The 17,470-nt window shown below is 44.2% G+C and overlaps 1 protein-coding gene across 1 annotated transcript; it reads right to left on the bottom strand.

Moving 5' to 3' along the window:
• Positions 1–437: 437 nt before the first annotated feature.
• Positions 438–1,058, bottom strand: LOC138356462 (general transcription factor IIF subunit 2-like). The gene has a single exon (XM_069312622.1). The coding sequence runs from the start codon at positions 1,056–1,058 to the stop codon at positions 438–440; it is 621 nt and encodes a 206-aa protein (XP_069168723.1).
• Between the last annotated feature and the right edge of the window lie 16,412 nt (positions 1,059–17,470).

Here is a 17,470-nt window from a genome sequence, read left to right on the forward strand (position 1 = left end):
CTATACAATGAACACGTGATATTGATACATTGAATCTGTGATATATTCAAGGTGTCCTAAAAGTAAGTTAAAGGCGGTGCTGCTTCTATTGTGGTGACAGTGTCGACGTTCATCACCATCAGGGACTTAGTCACCTCCACCTCAATCATTACCAGCTGCAGGGCTGGTGCCGTCACCGTCTGGACTGTGACGGAGGTCACGGGAACATCACTGACCTGGAACACGGTGTTGAGGAGGATCTGGTTGATGGGAAACACCACGATCTCTGTGACATTCTGCCACTCGTCCTGATACTGCACAGTCTGGAAGACGGGACAGAGCAGCGGCCGTGGCTTGCAGTAAAGGGCAGCGGATAGAGGCACAAGCACCGCAAGGTAGATCATAACCTCAGACTTGTAGTATGAGGCTAATATTTGCCTGGATCTTTCACGTTTTCTTTACCTTTGTACTGTGAAACAAAGTTTAATATGAACCTCATACACTGAATTTTCCACAGCCTTTTCGGCAAGCTTGTAATGACGGTACTCGGGCTTGAGTTCCCACATATTCTTGTGAGGATACTTAACATTATAGTTACATAGGTCTTTCAGGATCTCCTTTAGATATGTGATTGGTTGTCGGGTAATCTTGTGGAGATCCTTAATATTGTAATACTGATGATTTTCAAATGCAGCAAACAACAACTCCATGACCTTATCTTTATCATCACGAATCGTCTTGCCTTCTGCCTTCTTCATCTGCTCTAAATAAACATTATGTTTATGGTGTGAAATAGGCTTATAGCCGTTGAGGGGTCTGTCAATAAGCTTTACTGTATGAAGAGACTGGGCAGCTTTCTTCACAGCTTCCCTTTTCTGATTGATATAGTAGTCGTCCACTACAGGCTGACATTCTAGTTTGTGGATGACTTGTCCCTCAAAGGACAATTGCTGTGTCTCGGAAACTGCAGCATCCGAGCTGCTGCTGCCGAGATCTGGTTCAGAAAGAACTCCGAGTGTCATTTCTTTTAAACTATGAGAACTTACCTTGTGCTCTCGAGGAATTTTCCCGTCCTTCATGGTGTGTTCACTAGATTTAAAGGTTATTGTCGGAGGTTTACCAGGCACCTTGGTAATCTTAAGCTTTCCAACGTCATGGCCAGCACAGTCTGCCCATTTGTCCCCCAAATATTTAGGTACCTTGACCAGCCACAGCCCACGGCTGCAATTCGTAATATCCAAGTCCATCTTAGACTGTTGGCTCATGATGATTGATTGATAAAGATTAAGCCACCCAAGAGGTGGCACGGGCATGAATATCCCGTAAGTGGTACAATTTTTTTTTCCCAGTGTTCTGAGGTTGCATTTAACCATCAAGCTTTTATCGTGGGGGAGGATACTGCTTCAGTCTTTATGAGAGTGTCCAGCTGCTGGACACCTTTGTTGACCAGGAGAGTGGCTGTGTTGATGGCTTCAGGGCGGCCACTGCATGATTCAGGAACTCTTAAAGCTCTTCTAAGGTCATTGGTTGCTTCACATTCCAGAAGATAGTGAAGTAATGGCTTTTCTGTGACAGTTTGGCAGAAGATGCACTCTCTCTGTCGGGATTCACCAATCTCCCAGTTGCATCTGTAACCTAGACGTAGTCTATATAGCCTAACTGCTATTTCCCTGTGGATTCTTTTTGGGATATTTAACCTTTCTAATTTGGTTGCCTGAAGATGCCATGTTGCAGAGGGTGAACCTTCAGCTATTCTCTGGTGTAGGTAGGCTTTGTTGAGATGTGAGAGTTTTTTGATGATGATGTTTCTTATGTTCTCTAGGCTGGGTTGAATTGTTTTATGTATCACTGGATGACGAGTTGCCAATTTAGCAATTTCATCAGCTTTTTCATTTAATGGGATTCCAATATGGGATGGGATCCAGTTTAAAGTTATGTTGAGGCCTTTGCCTTTAGCGACTGCTCCTTGATACAAAATGGTGGTAATTATTTCCACATTATCTTTCCACTGTTTTTGTCCTAGTATTTGAAGTGCAGCTTTTGAGTCTGTGTGTATGATTGCATTTTGAGTGTTTTGTGCAATCACATATGCGAATGCCTGTTGTATGGCGAACAGCTCAGTTTGGGTTGATGATACTAGTCCTCCCAGTCTCCAATATGCCTGAACGCTGGTCGTGCAAAGAGCAGCGCCAGCACTCTCATTTTCTGTGTCCACCGATCCGTCTGTGAAGATGTGGGTGGCTCCTGCTATACATTTGCTCTTCTATTATGCGCCTTAGGATTGTCGGATCATAGGCAGCCTTTTTCATTGGGAGACTTTCTATTACTATTTTGAAAGTAGGCTCTTCCCACGGCGCGGAAGGAGTGTAATTTGGGTGTGGATGATCACCCTCTCTATCAAGAATCATGTTTTTTAAATGTAGTCTGTTTAGGACTTTTCCTGCTCTTGCAACCCAAGAGTTTCCATTGTTTTGGCCTAGTCCAACCACCAAAGCCTGCCGTACTGGGATTGGATCAGAAGAAATAATTATCTTACTGATAATTGTAGCTGATATTCTTTCCTTTGTAGAGAGGGCAAAGGGATATTCCTTTGTGATATTCTTTCTTGTAGAGTGGGCAAACCCGTCTCCCGTCTAAGAGTTTCAAGCCTAGTCCACATGGGGGCTCCCAGTGCAGCTCTCATAGCATTGTTTTGGGCAACTTCAAGCTTTTTCCACTGTTGGTGTGATAGATTTGTGAGTGCAGGTGCGGCATAATCGATCACTGATCTGACTGCCTGTACATAGTATGTGCGAAGGACTTGCAGATTGGCTCCTCCAGAAAGGGAGGTTAGCGACCTGAGGATTGCCGTCCGGGCCGCAGTTCGCTCTCTCAAGTATGTGACCTCAGCATTAAAATTCATGTGTGTGTCCAGGATGATTCCTAGATACTGATAGGTGTCGACCCATTCTATTGGTTGACCCTGTACTGTGAGTTGGATGTTGGGCTTCGCTATTTTTATGGGCATGGCCTTTGACTTTGAGGGGTTGAGTTTGATCCCAATCTGTTTTGCCTCTTTACTGATGCAGTCTAAGCATTTGGGTGCAAGGCGCGCCGCATCCCTTCCTTTTATGATGATGACAAAGTCGTCCGCGTAGTTTAGCAGCCTGCAGTGATGTGGGAGTTTCAACCTCATTATTCTTTCCATTAAACAGTTGAAGAGAAGAGGGCTAAGAATACCTCCTTGCGGTGTACCATTTTCATGTCTTTTGTACTCAGAGACTGTGCCATGAAGTTTTACTCTTGCTTCTCTGTTTATGAGACAGTTTTTGGTCCAGGAGAGCAGGTTGCCTCTCACCTCTTTGTCAATGAGGCAGCAGAGAATAGCTGGGGCGCTAGCCAGTTCAAAGGCTTTTTCGAGGTCCAGGAATATCAGCATTCCTGGTCTGTCATTCAAGTGGGCTAACAGAGTTGTAATGCATTCCACTGTGCCAACCCCTCTTCTATAGGCATACATATCATGGTGCAGTTTAGGCATTTTCCACTCCAGTCTGTTGAGTGCCATTCTGTCAGCCGTCTTGGCAGCACAGCTTTGGAGAGAGATGGGCCTGGGATTAGCTGGATCTTTGGGTTTTGGGATCGGCACTATGTCTGCTCTATTCCAAGCAGAAGGTCTAGTTTGAGAAGTCCAGGCTAAATTAACCTTAGGTATGCAGCGTCTCCCTCTGGGCCGAGGTTTCTAATCATTTTATAGGTTATTTTGTCGGCTCCAGGGGATGTATCCTTGGAGTTTTTCTTAGCCCGATTGAGCTCATCCAGTGTGGGCATTAGTGTCTCTGACACTAATGCCCCCTGTTCGAGCCCATTCTTCACATGCTGTAAGGATACTGCGCCACCTTTCTTCCTCTAGTCCGGTCTGTACTGCTAATACATCTGGTGGAAGTTGATTGCTGGCTGCTCTCTCTGCAAACCTGGTTGCCAGTACTTCGGCTTCCTGTTGAGGATCTTTGGGGTGTGGAGCTTTAGGTGTTTTATTCCCTTTGGCCCGGTGAATTTGCTGCCACATCTCCCCGAGAGAGGTGTGTTCATTCAGGTGTGAACACCATTCTAGCCACTTTTGTTCTTTTATTTGTCTGGTCTCTCGATGTACATGTTCCTTGACCTCACAAAGTAAGATCCTGTTGCGGTCACTTGGCTGCTTTTTGTATAGCTTTCTTGTTCTATTGAGTCTATGGTTGAGTTCTTTGACACGTTCGCAATAGTACCAATGATCTTTATGGTGTCCGGTGGACTGTTTTTTCAGTGGGATTGAGTGGTTGGCTGCACTTTGAATCGCTTTGACAAATTCTTGTTCTGCCTGATTAATGTCTTCGGGAAGATCATAGTTTCTTTGCCACTCTGAAATGAGGTTTTGAAATCGGTCCCAGTTTGCTAAAGCAAAGTTCCAGGCTTCAGATGGCGGAGGTGGGGTGGGTAGGTCTAACTGAAGATCAATTTGGACCCCATAGTGGTCGCTTGTGAGTGTGGGCTCAACTGACCATGTTGCTGCATCTCTTAGGGAGGCTGAAACGAAGGTTAGGTCTAATCTGCCTCCTTGGATGTGGGTAGGTTCATTCTTGTTTAGGATTTGTATTTCTGGAAGCTGGTCCAGTAGATGTGTAATGTGTATGCCGGCTTCATTTGTTTTGTTCGAGCCCAGTGCCAATCGATGATGGGCATTAAAATCTCCACAAATGATTGTGTTTGTTGTTGTCGCGTGTCCAAATAACACAGAGAGATCCATTTCGGCTTGTGGAGACCTGTACACATTGAACACTTCAAGTTTGTCGTGTCTTAGCTCAATGGTGACTCCCATTACCTCTGTCCCTGCTCCACAATTGGGTGGGCTGGTTATGGATTTGGAGATCAGGTCACTTTTTACATAGATTGCACATCCCCTGGATTGCCCATTGATCCATGGAAGGAAGAAGCCTCGATAGCCTGAGATTTTAGGTTCTAATCCGGCTCGAAGCAAGCTCTCCTGTAGTATCAGGATGTCTATGCCTTTGGTTGCTGCTATGCATTGCAAGTGTTGCAATTTAGTGCGCAGTCCTTGCGCATTCCATTGCAGGATCTTTAGAATTCTAGGTTCTTGGAATGTGCTGATAATTCCGTGGTATCCATGGAGTCTGATGAACACGCCATGGAAGTTGCAATTGGGGTATAGGTTCTTAGTGGTCCTGAAATTGCCTCATCAATGTCGCTTTCCGACGACCTGGACTCTATCTGCTTTTTATGGGGGTGCCTCTTGCCCTGCTGTCTTGACGGTATGGATATTACATCTTCGAATTTTTTGAGCTTGTGCTCAATTGTCTTCCGAGTCTCTGTGGTTTGCTTGATTCCATGTGAAGACAGCAGACTTTCGATTAACTCAGTGACCAAAGTTTTTAGCATTGGCCAGAGAGCGTTCAGTTCAGTGGGAGCACTATTTAATGTTGTGCAGGTTGAGGGCCTAGTGGCTTTTAGACCCTTCTCGGTGGTAACTTTGGCACTGGAATTGCTACTCCTATTGGCCCCAGTGTGCTTGCTGGATGAAATGGGAGGCCGACTGCTTTGAACATGAGTCTTGTGTCCTCCATCTTTCTTTTTGTCCTGCACTGTGTTCTCACCCTTCACCATGGCCGATGGTGAAGGGCCGTGTGCCCCCTCTTCCTGAATGGGTAGACCCCACGCGGTTTTAGTGGGCATGGGAGCTGGTATTCGTTTTGGTTGGGGTTTCGGCTCCGCTGTTGGCGTGGTGGGGTTCGTTTGAAGCCATTTGAGCCTTTCAGGGCATTTCAAGTTCCAGGCATGATGTGCCTTGGAACAATTTGGGCATTTTGCCTGAACAGGGTGGTTTGCCTTGAATTTATCAATACATGTTTTTGTATCATGGGACTGGCTGCAGACTCCGCACCTCACTGGGCGTTGGCAGCCATCTTTGTGATGCCCAAATCTCTGACATCTAAAGCATCTTAGGGGTTCTGGGGTGTAAGGCCTGTGTTGGAACACCCCCCAGATTCCAAGGTCAAGTTTTTCCGGCATGTGATGAGGAAGTAGATGCAGGCAATAAATAGGCTAGAGAGAGGTGGGGAGCAAAGTGTAGTAGTAGGAATAAGAACTGCAGAGGGCCTATTGGCCCATACGAGGCAGCTCCGATTATAACCACCAAATGAGAAGGAGATAGTAATAGGAATAAGAAGAGGATAGTAAGGGAACGCAAAAAAACAACGAATTGAAAAGAGAAGAGAGAAAGAAAAGGAAAGAGAAAGAAAGATAAAATGAAGGGTAAGCTTATTTACCAAACGTTAGGTCACTTATTTAGGTCAAACGTTAGAAAGATTAGAGCATAGCTCTAATCTTTCTAACAAACGTGACCTAATATAAGCTTACCTTTGCACTTATCTTTCTTTCTCTTTCCTTTTCTTTCTCTCTTCTCTCTTTTCTGTTCTTTGTTTTCTTTACGTTCCCTTACTATCCTTTTCTTATTCCTATTACTATCTCCTTTTCATTCGGTGGTTATAACAGGAGCTGCCTCGTTTGGGCCAATAGGCCCTTTGCAGTTTTTATTCCTACTACTATCTCCTCTACTGCACTTTGCTCCCAATCTCTTTCTAGCCTATTTATTGCCTGCATCTAAATCCCCATCACAATCGACTTGAGAATGGTCCAGAACGAACCGAAACGTCGTCGTCCCTTCACATTCTAGTGTGTGGTCTGGTCAATTTACTTTACCCACGTTATTGTGACTCATCACCTGCAAGACATCACCTGGTGTTGTTCTTGAGCTATATCTTGCTCTGATTATGCCCAATTTAAATTATGTAGTTCAGCTTTGGTTGCATTACTATAGAATTGATATAAATTCACTTGTCCAACGTCGGAGGACGTAGAAGTTAATGCTCAAAATCAGAAACATGTCATACGAAATAAGAATAACAAAGCTTAAATTGCATTCACTAGAAAGACGAATAATTAGGGGTGACATGATAAAGGTTTACAAGTAGATGAATGGACATAACAAAAGGAATATTAATAGAGTATTAAAATTATCAACACAAGACACAACTCTAAACAATTGGTATAAATTGGATAAGTTTAGATTTATTAAAGACCTGGGTAAATACTGGTTCGGTAACAAGGTTGTTGATTGATTGTATAATCAATTACCGCATAACGAGGAGGAGGTGGGGTTCCTTGATTGTTTCAAACGCTGGTTGGACTTGTATATGAGTGGGATTGGGTGGATATAAGTAGGAGCTGCCTCGTAATGGGTCAGTAGGCCTTCTACAGTTACCTTCATTCTTATGTTCATAAACCCTGTTAAACACTGCACAAATCTAAAAGCCCTTGATGCGTGTTCGAACCTTCGTCTGAGAGGCCCCAGACGCGCCTTAATCGACTGAGCTACGACATAGTATAAGAATTGCAACCGAGAAATGAACTTGACCTACCACGGATCCTGCAGTCTCTCCGAGACACAAACCAGGATTTTACACAATTCCCCATGCACCCGAGCTCTAGTAATAAGCTGTTCTATCTCATTGCGCTTACATCATTTCACACAGAAATCTGTTAAACACTGGTTTGGGAATAGGGTGATTGGTCTATGGGACAATTAATCAAGCATTAACAAACGTGAATTCTTATTTTACAGCATCTGACTGGCTTTCTGGCAGGTCAGGTGGTACGCGCGTAATATAAACTGCTCTGTACCAAATTTCCTCACTAACACCCTATCAGACTCTGCATAACTTGCTAACTGGTCGGAATATACACCAGACTGTAATTTACAGGCGTTTATACACTTAATTATTTGGTTGAGTGATCTCGTCTTGCTTTCATTGTTTTAAGATCCATAGAATGGATAATACTGAATCCGAAACACTAGAACAAATAGCAGATTACATTTCAAAATATTGTATGGATTATGTGGAAAATGCAACAAATATGATACAAACTACTGCCAGTTTGCCGCTTAAAAAGAGCGTTGATTCCACGACTATTAATCCTGATATAGAAAGGGTAATGAACGTTAAAAGACAAGATAATGAAGTCGATAATCGTGAAAACTATAATAATACTTGCAAACTTATTTTCGGCGAGTCCTACGAAGAACTACAACAACAATATGGAGTGTCCAATAACACCAGAGGTCACACGCTCAGTCTGATATCTAGTGTCAGTAACGCACCACTATCCAGTGTCAGCCATACACTACTTGCCAGTGACGCACCACTTGCCAGAGTCAGCCACGCACCACTTGCCAATGCCAGACATATAATGGATAATTCCGATTCCGAAACACTAGAACAAATCGCAGATTACATTTCAAAATATTGTTGTAAGGATTCTGAGGAAAATTCAACAAATATCATACAACCTGCTGCCAGTTTGCCGCTTAAGAAGAGCGTTGATTCCACTATTAATCCCGACAAAGAAAGAGTTATTACCCTCAAAAGTCCCGATAATGATGTCGATAATCGTGAAAACTATAATGATACCTGCAAACTTATTTTTGGTGAGTCCTACGAAGAACTACAACAACAATATGGAGTGTCCAACAACACCAGAGGTCACACGCTCAGTCTGATCTCCAGCGTCAGCAACGCACCACTATCCAGTGTGAGCCACACACCACTTGCCCGTACCAGACATAGAATGGATAAGTCCGATTCCGAAACACTAGAACAAATCGCAGATTACATTTCAAAATATTGTTGTAAGGATTCTGAGGAAAATTCAACAAATATCATACAACCTGCTGCCAGTTTGCCGCTTAAGAAGAGCGTTGATTCCACGAATATTAATCCCGACAAAGAAGGAGTTATTACCCTCAAAAGTCCCGATAATGATGTCGATAATCGTGAAAACTATAATGATACCTGCAAACTTATTTTTGGCGAGTCCTACGAAGAACTACAACATCAATATGGAGTGTCCAACAACACAAGAGGTCACACGCTCAGTGTCAGCAATGCACCACTATCCAGTGTGAGCCACACACTACTTGCTAGTGTCAGCCACGCACCACTTGCCAGTATCAGCCACGCACCACTTGCCAGTGTGAGCCACGCATCACTTGCCAGTGCCAGATACTCACCACTTGCTGGTGCCAGACACGCAACACTTGCTAGTGCCAGACACTCACCACTTGCTAGTGCCAGATACTCATCATTTGCTGGTGCCAGACACTCACCACTTGCTAGGGCCAGACACGCACCTCTTGCTAGTGCTAGACACGCACCACTTGCCAGTGCCAGACACACACCACTTGACCATTTGATCAGTTGTGATCAACACCACATATTTTTGCCGTATGTGTCTCACCAACACTCTTCAGCCGGCCGCTATGAACACTATTCAGTCACCAAGAAGGAGCCAAACGACGAAAGATCCCTGAAATTCCTTTTCATCAAGAACAAAAAAGTCGACCTGCCACACGATCAGTTCTCAGTCAGTGGACGTGCACATCCTGAGATTGACAAGCAGAAAACCAACGGCCAGTTCGCTTGCAATTTATCTCCAGAATTGACTGCCGTTGCAGAAAACGTCCCTGCCGCCTCCGTCATTAATGGTGATGAAGCTCTCGTTGAGGTACAGGCTACCAATCGCATTACATCAAGACCTGCTCACAAGGGCTACCCATGTCCTCACTGTCCCAAGTCTTACGTCTCAGGAAAATGCCTTAATCGCCACATTCCTCACGTCCACAAGAATGACCACCTAGTGGGTCACCGGCAGTCAATAATGCCTGTTTAAGTTCTAGGTTCCAAAATCGCCAGATTGAAACACGTTGGCTATCCAGAAGCTGAGCACTTATGTCTGTACATGTATAATGTGAACATTTGATGACGATGGTCACAATAATGAAGCTGAAGAGTTGATGTCCCGCCCACACATTTGAGAGTAAAAAAACGATGACGTTTCCGTGTGTCCTGGACCTTAATAAAGTCGTGTGAGTTCCAAATAGCTGCCCCAATGTACACAATTTTAAAAGATGATGTTCTTTGAAATTTTAATAAAAAAAAACGCTATAATACTGATTTCTTTTTCAATTTCCCTTGTAAACATTAATATTATTAAAACCAAAAAAATAAGAATAAAGGTAACTGCAGAAGGCCTATTGGCCCATACCTGGCAGCTCCTATCTATAACCACCCAATCCCACTCATATACATGTCCAACCCACGCTTGAAACAAGCAAAAAATGCTTGTGGGCGTCAAGGAAAGTACGTACGTACGTGAGTATGTGATTAAGTTACAGAAATTCCTGCAGTGATGTCCGAGAGAACCATCATTGCAGGAGAGAGAACTGTTGAGGGAAAGGAGTGTCTGACTGATTAACCCTACATTGTCTCTGTATTTTAGGGCACCTAAATAATCTTTGTTTTTATGTAATTATATTCTTTTATATACTCACCATATACTGCTACGGAAATATGGATATAAATTCACCTGAACGAGTCCAGCGTTGGATGAGGAAGTTAATTCCACAAATTAGAAACCTGTCTTATAAAGAAAGATTAACAAAGCTAAAATTGCATTCACTGGAAAGGCGAAGAGTAAGGGGTAACATGACAGAGGTTTACAAGTAGATGAATGGACATAAAGGGGATATTAATAGGGTATTAAAAGTATCAACACAAGTCAGAACACGAAACAATAGGTATAAACTGGATTAGATTAGGTTTCAAGGAGAGACCTCGGTAAATACTTGTTTGGTAACAGGGTTGTTGATTTGTTGAACCAGTTGCTACTTGGCATGGTGGAGAAAGGGTCCCTTTGATTGTTTCAAGCGTGGGTTGGAAATGTATATGAGTGGGATTGGTGGTTATAAATAGGAGCTTCCAGGTATGGGCCAATAGGCGTTCTGCAATTACATATATTCTTATGTTCTGATGTTCCTATTATGTATAACATCGGTCCCAGGACAGAGCCTTGAGGCACACCTCTTACAACATTTTCACAGTCTGACTTATCCCCATTTATACTAACTCTCTGTTTCCTTTGGTATAGCCACGCCCTAATCCAACTTATTATAGCATCCCCAATGTCATGAACTTCTATCTTTTTAATCAGTCATTCATATGGCACTGTATCAAAAGCTTTGCTAAGGCAAAATAAGGTAAATAGGACACTGGGATTTATTAATCGACGTGTTAGCAATAAGACACCTGGTTGACCAGACCACACACTAGAAGGTGAAACGACGACATTTCGGTCCGTCCTGGACCATTCTCAAATCGATTGTGATGAGGAAGATTGATTGATGATTGATAAAGATTAAGCCACCCAAGAGGTAGCACGGGCATGAATAGCCCGTAAGTGGTACAATTTTTTTTTCTTTTTTTTTCCCAGTGTTCTGAGGTTGCATTTACCCATCAAGCTGTTATCGTGGGGGAGGATACTGCTTCACAGTCTTTATGAGGGTGTCCAGGTGCTGGACACCTTTGACCAGGAGAGTGGCTGTGTTGATGGCTTCAGGGTGGCCACTGCATGATTCAGGAACTCTTAAAGCTCTTCTAAGGTCATTGGTTGCTTCACATTCCAGAAGATAGTGAAGTAATGGCTTTTCTGTGACAGTTTGGCAGAAGATGCACTCTCTCTGTCGGGGTTCACCAGTTGCATCTGTAACCTAGACGTAGTCTATATAGCCTAACTGCTATTTCCCTGTGGATTCCTTTTGGGATATTTAACCTTTCTAATTTGGTTGCCTGAAGATACCATGTTGCAGATGGCGAACCTTCAGCTATTCTCTGGTGTAGGTAGGCTTTGTTGAGATGTGAGAGTTTTTTGGTGATGATGTTTTTTATGTTCTCTAGGCTGGGTTGAATTGTTTTATGTATCACTGGATGACGAGTTGCCAATTTAGCAATTTCATCAGCTTTTTCATTTAATGGGATTCCAATATGGGATGGGATCCAGTTTAAAGTTATGTTGAGGCCTTTGCCTTTAGCGACTGCTCCTTGATACAAAATGGTGGTAATTATTTCCACATTATCTTTCCACTGTTTTTGTCCTAGTATTTGAAGTGCAGCTTTTGAGTCTGTGTGTATGATTGCATTTTGAGTGTTTTGTGCAATCACATATGCGAATGCCTGTTGTATGGCGAACAGCTCAGTTTGGGTTGATGATACTAGTCCTCCCAGTCTCCAATATGCCTGAACGCTGGTCGTACAAAGAGCAGCGCCAGCACTCTCATTTTCTGTGTCCACCGATCCGTCTGTGAAGATGTGGGTGGCTCCTGCAACTGCTATGCTATACATTTGCTCTTCTATTATGCGCCTTAGGATTGTCGGATCATAGGCAGCCTTTTTCATTGGGAGACTTTCTATTACTATTTTGAAAGTAGGCTCTTCCCACGGCGCGGAAGGAGTGTAATTTGGGTGTGGATGATCACCCTCTCTATCAAGAATCATGATTTTTAAATGTAGTCTGTTTAGGACTTTTCCTGCTCTTGCAACCCAAGAGTTTCCATTGTTTTGGCCTAGTCCAACCACCAAGGCCTGCCGTACTGGGATTGGATCAGAAGAAATAATTATCTTACTGATAATTGTAGCTGTCCTTTGTGATATTCTTTCTTGTAGAGAGGGCAAACCCGTCTCCAGTCTAAGAGTTTCAAGCCTGGTCCACATGGGGGCTCCCAGTGCAGCTCTCATAGCATTGTTTTGGGCAACTTCAAGCTTTTTCCACTGTTGGTGTGATAGATTTGTGAGTGCAGGTGCGGCATAATCGATCACTGATCTGACTGCCTGTACATAGTATGTGCGAAGGACTTGCAGATTGGCTCCTCCAGAAAGGGAGGTTAGCGACCTGAGGATTGCCGTCCGGGCCGCAGTTCGCTCTCTCAAGTATGTGACCTCAGCATTAAAATTCATGCGTGTGTCCAGGATGATTCCTAGATACTGATAGGTGTCGACCCATTCTATTGGTTGACCCTGTACTGTGAGTTGGATGTTGGGCTTCGCTATTTTTATGGGCATGGCCTTTGACTTTGAGGGGTTGAGTTTGATCCCAATCTGTTTTGCCTCTTTACTGATGCAGTCTAAGCATTTGGGTGCAAGGCGCGCCGCATCCCTTCCTTTTATGATGATGACAAAGTCGTCCGCGTAGTTTAGCAGCCTGCAGTGATGTGGGAGTTTCAACCTCATTATTCTTTCCATTAAACAGTTGAAGAGAAGAGGGCTAAGAATACCTCCTTGCGGTGTACCATTTTCATGTCTTTTGTACTCAGAGACTGTGCCATGAAGTTTTATTCTTGCTTCTCTGTTTATGAGACAGTTTTTGGTCCAGGAGAGCAGGTTGCCTCTCACCTCTTTGTCAATGAGGCAGCAGAGAATAGCTGGGGCGCTAGCCAGTTCAAAGGCTTTTTCGAGGTCCAGGAATATCAGCATTCCTGGTCTGTCATTCAAGTGGGCTAACAGAGTTGTAATGCATTCCACTGTGCCAACCCCTCTTCTATAGGCATACATATCATGGTGCAGTTTAGGCATTTTCCACTCCAGTCTGTTGAGTGCCATTCTGTCAGCCGTCTTGGCTGCACAGCTTTGGAGAGAGATGGGCCTGGGATTAGCTGGATCTTTGGGTTTTGGGATCGGCACTATGTCTGCTCTATTCCAAGCAGAAGGTCTAGTTTGAGAAGTCCAGGCTAAATTAATTAACCTTAGGTATGCAGCGTCTCCCTCTGGGCCGAGGTTTCTAATCATTTTATAGGTTATTTTGTCGGCTCCAGGGGATGTATCCTTGGAGTTTTTCTTAGCCCGATTGAGCTCATCCAGTGTGGGCATTAGTGTCTCTGACACTAATGCCCCCTGTTCGAGCCCATTCTTCACATGCTGTAAGGATTCTGTGCCACCTTTCTTCCTCTAGTCCGGTCTGTACTGCTAATACATCTGGTGGAAGTTGATTGCTGGCTGCTCTCTCTCTGCAAACCTGGTTGCCAGTACTTCGGCTTCCTGTTGAGGATCTTTGGGGTGTGGAGCTTTAGGTGTTTTATTCCCTTTGGCCCGGTGAATTTGCTGCCACATCTCCCCGAGAGAGGTGTGTTCATTCAGGTGTGAACACCATTCTAGCCACTTTTGTTCTTTTATTTGTCTGGTCTCTCGATGATAGGGTCTTTCTATGGGCTACAGAAAATAATATGGTATTCAACGAGGATAAGTTTCAGCTCATGCGCTACGGAAAAATTGAAAATATAAAAACAGAAACCACGTACAAAACGCAGGCAAATCATAACATAGAACGAAAAGGCAATGTAAAGGACCTGGGTGTACTCATGTCGGAAGACCTTACCTTTAAAGAACACAATAAAGTAGCCGTCACAACTGCAAGAAAAATGACAGGTTGGATAACAAGAGCTTTTCACACTAGAGATGCTATACCGATGATGATACTTTTCAAAACGCTTGTGCTATCTAGAGTGGAGTACTGCTGCACAATGACAGCCCCTTTCAAAGCTGGAGAAATTGCTGACCTAGAGAGCGTGCAGAGATCCTTTACTGCTAGAATCCACTCAGTAAAACATCTAAATTACTGGGACCGACTAATAAGCCTAAATCTGTACTCCCTTGAGCGCAGGCGGGAGAGATACATAATAATTTATACGTGGAAAATAATTGAGGGGCTGGTCCCAAACCTGCACACAGAAATAACACCACATGAGACCAGAAGACATGGCAGGATGTGCAGAATACCCCCGTTGAAAAGCAGAGGTGCAACAGGTACTCTGAGAGAGAACTCTATCAACATCAGAGGCCCGAGACTGTTCAACACGCTTCCACTACACATAAGGGGCATAACTGGCAAACCCCTCACAGTGTTCAAGAGAGAACTGGATAAGCACCTCCAAAGGATACCTGATCAACCAGGCTGTGACTCATACGTCAGGCTGCGAGCAGCCGCGTCTAACAGGCTGGTTGATCAGTCCAGCAACCAGGAGGCCTGGTCGACGACCGGGCCGCGGGGACACTAAGCCCCGGAAGCACCTCAAGGTAGCCTCAAGGTAGGTAAGGTATGTACATGTTCCTTGACCTCACAAAGTAAGATCCTGTTGCGGTCACTTGGCTGCTTTTTGTATAGCTTTCTTGTTCTATTGAGTCTATGGTTGAGTTCTTTGACACGTTCGCAATAGTACCAATGATCTTTATGGTGTCCGGTGGACTGTTTTTTCAGTGGGATTGAGTGGTTGGCTGCACTTTGAATCGCTTTGACAAATTCTTGTTCTGCCTGATTAATGTCTTCGGGAAGATCATAGTTTCTTTGCCACTCTGAAATGAGGTTTTGAAATCGGTCCCAGTTTGCTAAAGCAAAGTTCCAGGCTTCAGATGGCGGAGGTGGGGTGGGTAGGTCTAACTGAAGATCAATTTGGACCCCATAGTGGTCGCTTGTGAGTGTGGGCTCAACTGACCATGTTGCTGCATCTCTTAGGGAGGCTGAAACGAAGGTTAGGTCTAATCTGCCTCCTTGGATGTGGGTAGGTTCATTCTTGTTTAGGATTTGTATTTCTGGAAGCTGGTCCAGTAGATGTGTAATGTGTATGCCGGCTTCATTTGTTTTGTTCGAGCCCAGTGCCAATCGATGATGGGCATTAAAATCTCCACAAATGATTGTGTTTGTTGTTGTCGCGTGTCCAAATAACACAGAGAGATCCATTTCGGCTTGTGGAGACCTGTACACATTGAACACTTCAAGTTTGTCGTGTCTTAGCTCAATGGTGACTCCCATTACCTCTGTCCCTGCTCCACAATTGGGTGGGCTGGTTATGGATTTGGAGATCAGGTCACTTTTTACATAGATTGCACATCCCCTGGATTGCCCATTGATCCATGGAAGGAAGAAGCCTCGATAGCCTGAGATTTTAGGTTCTAATCCGGCTCGAAGCAAGCTCTCCTGTAGTATCAGGATGTCTATGCCTTTGGTTGCTGCTATGCATTGCAAGTGTTGCAATTTAGTGCGCAGTCCTTGCGCATTCCATTGCAGGATCTTTAGAATTCTAGGTTCTTGGAATGTGCTGATAATTCCGTGGTATCCATGGAGTCTGATGAACACGCCATGGAAGTTGCAATTGGGGTATAGGTTCTTAGTGGTCCTGAAATTGCCTCATCAATGTCGCTTTCCGACGACCTGGACTCTATCTGCTTTTTATGGGGGTGCCTCTTGCCCTGCTGTCTTGACGGTATGGATATTACATCTTCGAATTTTTTGAGCTTGTGCTCAATTGTCTTCCGAGTCTCTGTGGTTTGCTTGATTCCATGTGAAGACAGCAGACTTTCGATTAACTCAGTGACCAAAGTTTTTAGCATTGGCCAGAGAGCGTTCAGTTCAGTGGGAGCACTATTTAATGTTGTGCAGGTTGAGGGCCTAGTGGCTTTTAGACCCTTCTCGGTGGTAACTTTGGCACTGGAATTGCTACTCCTATTGGCCCCAGTGTGCTTGCTGGATGAAATGGGAGGCCGACTGCTTTGAACATGAGTCTTGTGTCCTCCATCTTTCTTTTTGTCCTGCACTGTCTTCTCACCCTTCACCATGGCCGATGGTGAAGGGCCGTGTGCCCCCTCTTCCTGAATGGGTAGACCCCACGCGGTTTTAGTGGGCATGGGAGCTGGTATTCGTTTTGGTTGGGGTTTCGGCTCCGCTGTTGGCGTGGTGGGGTTCGTTTGAAGCCATTTCAGCCTTTCAGGGCATTTCAAGTTCCAGGCATGATGTGCCTTGGAACAATTTGGGCATTTTGCCTGAACAGGGTGGTTTGCCTTGAATTTATCAATACATGTTTTTGTATCATGGGACTGGCTGCAGACTCCGCACCTCACTGGGCGTTGGCAGCCATCTTTGTGATGCCCAAATCTCTGACATCTAAAGCATCTTAGGGGTTCTGGGGTGTAAGGCCTGTGTTGGAACACCCCCCAGATTCCAAGGTCAAGTTTTTCCGGCATGTGATGAGGAAGTAGATGCAGGCAATAAATAGGCTAGAGAGAGGTGGGGAGCAAAGTGTAGTAGTAGGAATAAGAACTGCAGAGGGCCTATTGGCCCATACGAGGCAGCTCCGATTATAACCACCAAATGAGAAGGAGATAGTAATAGGAATAAGAAGAGGATAGTAAGGGAACGCAAAAAAAACAAAGAATTGAAAAGAGAAGAGAGAAAGAAAAGGAAAGAGAAAGAAAGATAAAATGAAGGGTAAGCTTATTTACCAAACGTTAGGTCACTTATTTAGGTCAAACGTTAGAAAGATTAGAGCATAGCTCTAATCTTTCTAACAAACGTGACCTAATATAAGCTTACCTTTGCACTTATCTTTCTTTCTCTTTCCTTTTCTTTCTCTCTTCTCTCTTTTCTGTTCTTTGTTTTCTTTACGTTCCCTTACTATCCTTTTCTTATTCCTATTACTATCTCCTTTTCATTCGGTGGTTATAACAGGAGCTGCCTCGTTTGGGCCAATAGGCCCTTTGCAGTTTTTATTCCTACTACTATCTCCTCTACTGCACTTTGCTCC

The sequence above is a fragment of the Procambarus clarkii genome, chromosome 72 (assembly GCF_040958095.1).
Source record: "Procambarus clarkii isolate CNS0578487 chromosome 72, FALCON_Pclarkii_2.0, whole genome shotgun sequence".
Taxonomy (NCBI): Eukaryota; Metazoa; Arthropoda; class Malacostraca; order Decapoda; family Cambaridae; genus Procambarus; species Procambarus clarkii.